This window comes from Manis javanica, chromosome 6 (genome assembly GCF_040802235.1).
Source record: "Manis javanica isolate MJ-LG chromosome 6, MJ_LKY, whole genome shotgun sequence".
Lineage (NCBI taxonomy): Eukaryota > Metazoa > Chordata > Mammalia > Pholidota > Manidae > Manis > Manis javanica.
In genome coordinates, this window is record NC_133161.1 from 141590970 (window position 1) to 141600706 (window position 9737).

At 49.8% G+C, this 9737-nt stretch overlaps 1 protein-coding gene across 1 annotated transcript; it reads left to right on the forward strand.

Moving 5' to 3' along the window:
- Positions 1-5273: 5273 nt before the first annotated feature.
- Positions 5274-9243, forward strand: BSX (brain specific homeobox). The gene is made up of 3 exons (XM_017675148.3): positions 5274-5668; positions 7631-7827; positions 8863-9243. The coding sequence occupies exons 1-3, from the start codon at positions 5404-5406 to the stop codon at positions 9100-9102; spliced, it is 702 nt and encodes a 233-aa protein (XP_017530637.2). The 5' UTR covers positions 5274-5403; the 3' UTR covers positions 9103-9243.
- The last annotated feature ends 494 nt before the right edge of the window (positions 9244-9737 follow it).

Here is a 9737-nt window from a genome sequence, read left to right on the forward strand (position 1 = left end):
TTTTAAATTGTGTTCTTGATCTCTTTCCTTATTGATCTGTAGAAACTTTTTACATATAACAAATTAGCCCTGTGTCTGCAGTGTAAGTTGCAAATATTATCTCCCAATTTGTTGTTTGTCTTTATCCTTTGTTTATGATAATTTTGCTATGCAGAATTTTAAAAAATTAGTATAGCTAATCTTATCAGTGTTTTTCTTCTATGGCTTCCAGGTTTTTATGTTACATACAAAATGACTTTTCCTATTTTAAGAAAAATTCTTATTTTCCTATTTTATTTAAGAAAACCTCTCCAATATTTTTCCTTCCATTTCCTTTTAAGATTATCTGGTAATTGTTAGACAAATTTAATATTATCTTCTTATAGTAATAGCATTTGTACTTTCCACTTCTTTCTTCCACTAACTTGGTTGCATTATCAATGAGTTAGGAGAATAAACACCAATTTGGCTTCATGAATAGTACTCTCAAGCAAAATATAAACAATCCAGCATTTTAACAAAAACATACCAGATATTTAGTTAAATGCACAAAGTCCTTGTGGGAAATGTTTACAAGCTCATCTCTGTATCTCATAACAGAGCTTGAAAAGCTCTTATATTCCCTAACATCATAAATCCACACTATATAATAGTAATAATTCATGCCCCTTTATTTTAAAAACTATGCATACTAATTTGGTATTGTTTGAAGTACATTGTATTAATAGGTGCTAAATTTTAAATTTTGTAAAACTTGGGTGGCTTGGAATGGAAGAAAGGTTATCTAAAAGGCATTTTTGTTAGCTTATTGCTTTTTTTTCTTATTGGTAATATATTTGGCTTATTTTCTTATTGGTAATATATATATTTTTTATTGGTAATGTATTTGGCTATTCTTCTGGGAGATGATGAGGAAAATGGTGGAATCCCAGTAAGAAACTGATTTAAAGATCATTCTCATCCCACTATATACTTCTTACAGGATGACTAAATGATACATGTACTACAAATCTCTATCCCTGCTTCAGAGCTTTCTTTCTGTCACTTTAGGAAGAATGTTTTGAATCGAGATGCCAAAGACAGCATAGAAAACTTCAAGAGAGAAATGAAATGCAGGTTTTTGACCCTTCACACCGACCCAGTCCTGAATGAAAAAGCTGGACGGATTTAGTCCTCCTTTCATAAGGAACACTGCGATTTGCTATCTCTGAATGTGTTCTCATGTGAGTTCATATTCTAATTTCCAGTGTAAAAGCATTATTTGAAGATGCATTTGCAGGAAGCATTCAGTGGCTCCTGTTCTTTCTCTAGACATGTCATCCACTTTGGTAGTGCTTAAAATAAAGTACTCAGATAGAAGGTAAGTTGAAACAGACAACAAGCAATATAATATAAAATGTTACGAGTAAAGTGTGTTGTTCAGATCCTTCTAAAATACATTTCTCCCTTTATTTTGAAGGCCACAGTATAAGTAACTTGGCTAATGGAAGCAGTCTCTTCCTTTGATCATCAATAGGGCTATCTTTTTGGGAAACTAAGTCCCAGCTCAGATGACAGTTTTAGATGAGGCTCACATAAAAGAGAGAAGGACTGTTTAATTATTAGCTCCCTGAAGAATATGTCTTCTCTCTCTTTCAATTGATAATTTCTCAGCTGAAGCCATAAGCAAGAGCTCTATTAGGTCTTGTGGGTTGGGTGGGGGAAAACTCATTTGATCTTTTATTCTTTTGCTCAGGGCAATATTCAGTATCTGGTTTTATGTGTCAGCCTGGCATACAGCTACAGCCTGCTGGCTCTGGGTGACAGATTTTAGTCAAATAACAATAAAAAATAAGTGTAATGTGAATGCATTTATTTACTCTCTTAAGGCTTGGGCAAACCTTGGGAAGGTGTGTAGTGACTAGCCTGGATGTAATAATTGTCCAATGAATGCTCACAATAATGGAATATAATGGATGGATGAAGGGCAAGCATTAAACGCAGTGCCAGGCTGGCTTCAGCAACTGCTCTCCATGTCTACCTACATTGGAGAGGGGTGAAAGGGATTATGGAAATTAACTAGACATGTGTTGTCCAATAAGTAATCACTAGCCATATGTGGCTGTTAAGCACTTGATGGCTAGTCTGAATTAAGATGTAAAGTCAATGTAAAATACACACTGGGTTTGGAAGATTTAGTATAAAAAACAATGTAAAACAAATTTCAGTATTTATATTAATAGCATGTTGAATAATATTTTTGGTATACTGGGGTTAAATGAAACATTAATATTTCACTTGTTTCTACTTCTTTAAATGTGACATTATATTTTATTGGACAGCTGTTAGTCTAGACTTTATCTGGAGATATGCCAGGCAATGAAACATCTCTGCTTTTAAGGTTCAAATTGTTTACAAACTATCTAAAAATATAACATTCACCTTTTCCCCAGGCTGGTGCTGCTGAGAGGAAGAACACCTCCTCCCCCTACGGTAGGACTTGACAGAATGGCATCTCGAGAGGGGGCTGGACATCTTGGGGGCCTCCTTCACTCTTGGAGGAAGTGGGATGGGTCTGGCCAGAGCCCCGAGGAAAAGGCAGGGCCCGGGCTCTAGTCTCCCGAGCGTTTCTCTGCGGTTCTGTTCAGTAGCTCCACGACCACTGAGAAACTTCCCAGCTTTCTTGACCTTGCGATTTCCCCGAGGGTGTGGGCCACAACTCTAGGAGGAACTCGAGGCCTGGACCAGTAGGGACTTCCCAGAACAGGATCAACCCGCACAGCCCGTCCACTTTGCGCTCTGAGCCCAGGCGCCACAGCCCCACGGCAAGCCCCAGCTGTGCTGATCGGAGAGCCCCGAGAGAAGGCGGTCTCCCTCTCGGAAAAGGGCGGCGGGAGAGGCATCCCTGTCTCCGCCTCCACTTCCGATCCCCTGTTCCCGCCTCCGTGCCCACCCCGGGACCTGCTTCGGTGCTGGAGGCGGGTCACTCAGCCACCGAGCCTGCTTCCCAGCGTCCTTGGAAGGAAATCTGCCGTCGAGGTCCTCCCTCCTCTCTTACTTCTTAGATTCCTGCTTGGTCCCAGGCAAAGGTGGGATAGCTGGGTTCCAGAGGGGAACGCCTTTGGGTCCTCAAGGCGGCGCTGGGCTCTCGGAAGGCGAGGCGGGTCGTGGCCTTAGCAGAGCTAGAAAAAGGAGAGCGTGAGGAGTCGGCCTCCTCCTGCCCCGTGTCTCAGCCAGGGAGCAGGGCCTGGGGAGCTAGCCTTAGCTTATGGGGACACCAGGGTGCTGAGTCCAGGGTATATGAAATAAGGAGGAGGGTAAGGACCGCGCAGGCGGCCTACCCGGCCCCCTCCCTTCCCTTCTCGGAGCCCGAACACTCCGGGAGATGTGCAAGGCTAAATTTTGAGAAAGGGTTCGTCTGGCCTTGGCTCAAAGATGCCTAACCCAAAGACACTTTTTACTGCCCCTGCTCCCAGAGGGACCTTCGATAAGCTCTTCATTTCTGTTTCAGAAGCAGATGTTAGTCCCCGCCCCAGAGTGAAGCTGAAATCCCACCCCCAACAGTGGGCGCAAATCTGTGCGCTCAGTATGGGTAAGAAGGGAGAGCAGGACGCGGGCACAGGAAGGCTCTTTACTAGGCCACTGTCTGGTTGTACACCCCACGTCCTCAGGAGCCACTCAGCCCTTAGGATCTTAGGAGACGGAACAGCGTGGTTTACACTCGCCAGATACCATAGGCTGCCACTGGGAGGGGAGCTGACGTCCCTAAAGTGTAGACCGTCACCCACAGCGCCTCTTCACGAGTCTCCTCCGTCTCCAGGATAGACCCCTGAGAGTCTATTTTCCCTCTCCGTGGCTGCCTGCTTTCGGGGTGTTCAGTTCTTACTACTATAAACTTATTTAAAAATCACATTTCAGACTCCAAGACAAAGTGCTCTTAGTTTAGATTGGCAAGATCTTATTTTAAAGTTCTTTCCCCCCTCCTTCCTCTGCCCTCTCACTCTCCCCATCTATTTATCATTTACCAGTTCATCCGTATGGAATACAAGGCTCCCAGTTCCTGGGGCACTATAGTTTGGGGCCTAATTGATTCTGGTAATTAATTTGTTTTACCTGCTAGATCAGATGGAAATCCTACCCGTGTGCCCAAGGATTAGCACTTGGCTTTCTAACACCTCCTCTAATTATCTAATAGCATGGGTTGTGAGGACTCAGTCTCTATTAAAACACTTTTACTATTAGCAGTAGTGATTGGAATTGTGATGACGACTAGATTTCAACAAATTAGAGCTTAAAAATGGGGAGATGGAAGAGAAGTGGCTTCTTTTAATTTCCCTGAGTTTAACATCAATAATTAGAGCAATTTTCGGAGATGCGAGCCGAAATTACCCCTGCTGTGCTGTAGATGATCACTTTAATTTTAGCAAATTGACTCCAGGGAAATAAATTTAACAGATTAGAAAAAGACAACAACAACAACAAAAATAAGATTGGGAGGGAGAAAAATGAAAAGAAAGATTGGGAAAGGGTACAGGAGACAGAAAAGCCTAGTATTATTTGAGGGAGTAGCTATTTGAGGGGGTAGTACAGCAAAAATAAAATCTGTGTGTATGGATCAAGAGGAACCAATGGAAATTGGAGAGGTGGTGAAGGCTGGCGTTAAGAGGTAGTGCTGAACATGCATACATACACAGACCGAATTACTTGACTTATGTAGATTAGTTTTCCTCATACCACATTCTATAACTGACATTAAGAATGTTATGATCATCATTTTACTCATTTACATCAACAGTCCAGTCATCCCTTAGCCATAAGCTTAAATTTGGCCGATATGGACCCTCTTATTCCTCTCTTCTCTCCGCCTTCGCTGTCATTTCTCTGAAGTTCTAAAACCCCAAGCCCCAAGGCCGAAGTAAATGCCGTATCCCTATTGCTCTGGGGATTTTAAAAGCCTTTTTCTCTCTAAAGAGGAGTTTGTCGATGGCAGGGACTTTTTAAAAAAAAATCTTTCTTTAAAAAGCTACTGGGAGCGAAGCAGCTGCTGCAGTGGAGGGGCAGAAATTGAGGTCGAGAAACCTGGTTGGAAGCAAGGACCTGAGTCGGCTCCGCTCTCCCCGGGCCTGGCCCGTCCTGTTCAGCACAGCGGACAGCTCCACGCCCCGCCCCGAGCCCTCCGCGCCCTCCCCTCCGCTGCTGGCAGCCTTATCATTGGCTCTCCCGACTCCCCTCTCCAAGCAGCGAATACTCCTACCCGTACACCCAACCTGATCCAGGAGCTTGTCTTGTCGCCTCTCCAGCGCCCGGGGTAGCCCAGGCCGGGGGAAGAGTCGCGGGGATACGAGCCTCCGAGGGTGGTTGTCAGCTCCAGACCAAGCTTGCTGAGACACTGCCTGCTTCCTACACTGCGTCCCCGGCCCTCGTCCTGTGGAAGGAGCAGGGCTCATGATGAATCTCAACTTCACCTCTCCTCTGCACCCGGCGTCTTCTCAGAGGCACACGTCCTTCTTCATCGAGGACATCCTGCTGCACAAGCCCAAGCCGCTAAGGGAAGTGGCCCCTGACCACTTTGCCAGCACTCTGGCCTCCCGGGTGCCTCTGCTAGACTATGGCTACCCCCTCATGCCCACACCCACCCTCCTGGCACCTCACCCCCATCACCCTCTGCATAAGGGAGACCACCACCACCCTTATTTCCTCACCACTTCGGGTAAGTAACAGGGGCCTCAAGATATGGGAAGAGAGAGAGCAGGTCTTTCAGTGCAGCCCCTAGGCCTGTGGTGGAGACTAGGAAAGACCAGAGCTGGCTTGACGACCTCTTTCCCTGAGTGACAGTGGAGGGTTGGGGATGTGGCTGAGAACACACGGAGCTCCCTTAAGGCATGTTGACCCATGGGAGTAACTGCTGGTCCCTCCGCCCTGTATAATGAAAGAAATGTGCCTGCCAAGAGATGGCGAGGGGTTTTGAGGATGTTCTTGGTGGGCAGCACTCAGTGTCCTTTCTCTTGGTCTTCCTGGCTCTCAATCCTGATTCCCCGCCTCTTCCTGCTCCGAGGGGGATCCCTGACCACTCCACAGCCTGGAACAATTCAACTTTACACCTCTGAAGCTCTCTCCTCCTAGGCTCTGAGCCTTCACAGGAACTGCAGGTGCTTAGAAGTGAGCGAGGGCTTGGGATATCCTAAGGACTGAGGTTTGGGCTGGCCCGAATAAGGGAGAAAAAGTAAGACAAAAAGGAGGGACGCAGCTCCTTCGACCCTCTTCACTTCCAACGTCCAGCGTTTAACTCACAGTCGTGGGCTCGGCAGCTCTCCCCTGCCCGTGTTGCTGGCATCGCTGGAGCCTAGCACCAAAGTATTTTCATTACCCAGGCATGCAAGGTGCAGGGACCGGCAAAATCTGGCTGGGGCAGGGAGATGTGGGAAAATACGGATTTTCCTTCTGCTTCTCTCTGCAAGGCCACATTCACGCTTTCTTCTCTGTCATTTTCATTCCAGCCAGAATAGAGTAATTTAATTCGTTGAGTCCAGATGCAGAGACCAGCGAGAAAAACAGCCCTGGGTTGGGACTAGGGTTGTGGAAAGATAGGAGACAGTTTGTGAAAAGTGGGCGCTGGAATCCACGACAAAAACTAAAAATATTTGTGAAGCGGGTAAAACCCAGACTCTGGGGTACTAAGTTTAAAAGGGCAAATTTTAAAGCCTACATCCAAGGTCGCATCTGGGCCTTAGCTTCACCACGGGCCAGCGAAGACTCTTCTGGGCGGCACCCATGTTCCTCCCAAAAAGCAGTGGCCAAAGCCCGGGATTCCGGAACTGCTCGTTTTCTATTATTTGTTTTCCCCCTGCTGTTGGCTGATAGCGATGTCTGAGGCAGCTGACTGTTGCATCTCCACCGCAGTAAAGGCAGCGAGGGTCTAAAGTCTTCCCAGACCTGGCCAGGGGAAAGCTCTTCCTTCAATCCTTCTGCTTGGGGTTGGGAGGAAAGAATGGGAAAAAGAATGAGCACCAGGTTAGAGAACGGGGTCCCAGCGCGCCTCCGAAACTGATAGGGAAACGTGCGAGGCGGGAGTTGCCCCCCTTCATTCCCGCTCCGCAGCCTCTCTGGACAAGAGAGTTTCGATTTCTTTGGCTGCAGGCGGGAGAATGGGGGCGGCTCCGGAAAGAGATGGTTTTTCGTGAGCTTGGAAGGCAAGACCGCATTCGTACTTCTGCTAGCCCCAGAGCGACACTGAGCGTCGTCTGGGGTCTGGAAGGATGTCGGGGAGAAGGGGTGGGATGGGGAGGGTGACAGCTCCTGGACCATCTGAAGTTGCAAGAAAACTTCGGGAGGCGCAACCAGAGGACGGAGCGCTGGCAGACGCTACGGAAGTCGCTCCAAGACATTTTTTAAGGCCTCAGATCTGTTTTATAATTTTCTTTTTTCCTTTTTGTTTTTCCTTACTGTTTATTGTTCTATTTCCAGATGGCCTTTCTGATAAAGATCTCCAAGCGCTATTCTTGCGATTTTTCTTATTTTTTCTGCCCTCAATTCCTGGGAGAAGGGCTCGAGAAGCTTTGGCGCGAGGAGTGGAGTGGTGGAGGCAAGAGGCGGAGGAGGCCTAGGGGTGGGACGGGGTGCAGGTTGCCCCAGTGGCGGGGCTCTGCCCACCTGGCTGCCTGTCTCTCTGCAGGGGTGCCGGTCCCGGCGCTGTTCCCGCACCCCCAGCACACCGAGCTGTCCGGGAAGCACTGCCGCCGCCGCAAAGCTCGCACGGTTTTCTCTGACTCGCAGCTCTCTGGCCTGGAGAAGAGATTCGAGATCCAGCGCTACCTGTCCACGCCAGAGCGGGTGGAGCTGGCCACGGCCCTCAGCCTGTCCGAGACGCAGGTGGGCCCGGGAGGGAGCTTCGATCCCTGCTCTGCCCTCCTCTCCTCTCCTCTCCTAATACCTTCTGGACCTATTGCAGAATTCTTGGGGGGGTGGGGGATGACCCCGCTTCCTGTTATTCTAGGCTTCTCCAAAGATCCTCCAACCACATGTCGACTTAGCGAAGCAAAAAGCACTCGAGAGGGCTATGGACATGGAGGAAAAACTCCGCGGGTGATTTCTGAGGATCACTCCTGATTTGAGAACTATCATTTCTGTGCCTCCCCGCACAACTCTCTGATCAGGGCAAAAACCCTGGTCCGACATAAAATGATAAGAGATTAGTCAGGTTCTTGTCAGGAAAGAAGACTGCACAAGGAGTTTCCTTTCTTATTTTAACCTTTCACAGCTAGCCGCCAGTCGGCCTCTCCCCTCGCCGTCACTATAATTTAAGCCACCTCTGTATCGCCCTGTCCAGAGCAGAAGGACCCTTTGCATCATCCTCCAGATGCTATTCACCTGTAACCTCAAAACTTCTCCACTGTTATCTTCTTCTATTCTCTGCACCTGGGTACCCAACTTGCTGGGAAATCATTAGCCCTGCCAGGCCCCAGTGATCTCTCTGATGAGAGCTGGCAAGTTTGACTCATTTTCCCCTCCACGAGTCTTGCTGGACCACGTATTCAGATACTGTAATCAGAGGGAAGTAAGTTGAACTTACAGACCTCCTTCCTCCACGCAGCACTTACTATTAGTGAGTCTAGTTAATAAGTATTAGTGTTTACTAACCACATTCTAATTCTAATAGTTATTTTGGGACAATCACTTCTGGGAGCCTTAGGATGTTTGATTCAGCTTCATCCAAACACGGTAGCTTGCGCGTGGTAAAGGTGTGCTTTAAGAGAAGGATGAGAATGTCACAGCTCTTGGATAATTCGTTAATGGGTTGCGATCGGTTTTCCTAAACCCCAGCAATGGCTCAGCTCTTAGCTCAGTGCAGTACCTGTGAGTCTGAAGCAATGACGTAGTTTGTTTTTTTTTTCTCCCCGGAACCAGGTGAAAACGTGGTTCCAGAACCGTCGGATGAAGCATAAAAAGCAGCTGAGAAAAAGCCAAGACGAGCCTAAGGCGCCGGACGGGCCGGAGAGCGCGGAGGGCAGCCCGCGCGGTGCCGAGGCCGCAGCGGCAGAGGCGCGGCTGGGCCTGGCCGCCGGCACCTTCGTGCTGACCGAGCCCGAGGACGAGGTGGACATCGGGGACGAGGGGGAGCTGGGCTCGGGGCCGCACGTGCTCTGAGCGTCGCAGCCTGGGAGGCGGGGAGGCCCCGCGGGGCGGGGCGCGGCCCCTCCCGGCGGGAAGCCTCGGACTCCGGTCCCGGGGCAGACCCCGGGGATGAGCTCCTGGAAGACGGACCACGCGCACCTGCGGAGCCTCGGTCCCGCGCCCCGCCTCCCGCCCTCCTCCCCCTCTGCCCGCCGAGCCGCGCGGCGGGTGGGCTCCTTCCCGAGCGCAGCGTCTTCAGCGTTGCGAGGAGGAACGTGGGCTCCGGGCTGAGTCGGTGGGACACGTGTTCCTCGCGGCGGGCGCGGAGCCCCTCGGCCCTCAGCTCCCAGCCACCCGCCCCAGCTCCGTGGTGCGGACTCCGCGGCCTCGCCCCCCGGACTCTGCCTGTCCTCGGCCAGACCGATGGGCTGCAGGTAAGGGACCGGGTGTCGGGGCCTTCGGCCTGGCGGGAATTCACGCAGAGCCCCGCTGGCTCCCGACACGTCCAGGCCGGGACAGGCACGCGCGCTGCTCACCACGAACCTCCCGCTCGGGTCGCCCCTCCCGCACGTGGAATTCAGACGGGAAGGCGACTCCCTTCTCAGGACTGCGCGCCCGTCCCCTCCTGTCACCGGTCCCCTAAAGCGCTCGCGTTTCTGCACCCTGGC

Coding starts and splice junctions, on each gene's coding strand:
- BSX (XM_017675148.3), top strand. CDS start 5,404: ATGATGAATCTCAACTTCACCTCTCCTCTGCACCCGGCGTCTTCTCAG. Junction 5,669..7,630: donor TTATTTCCTCACCACTTCGG/GTAAGTAACAGG, acceptor GTCTCTCTGCAG/GGGTGCCGGTCCCGGCGCTG. Junction 7,828..8,862: donor TCAGCCTGTCCGAGACGCAG/GTGGGCCCGGGA, acceptor CCCCGGAACCAG/GTGAAAACGTGGTTCCAGAA.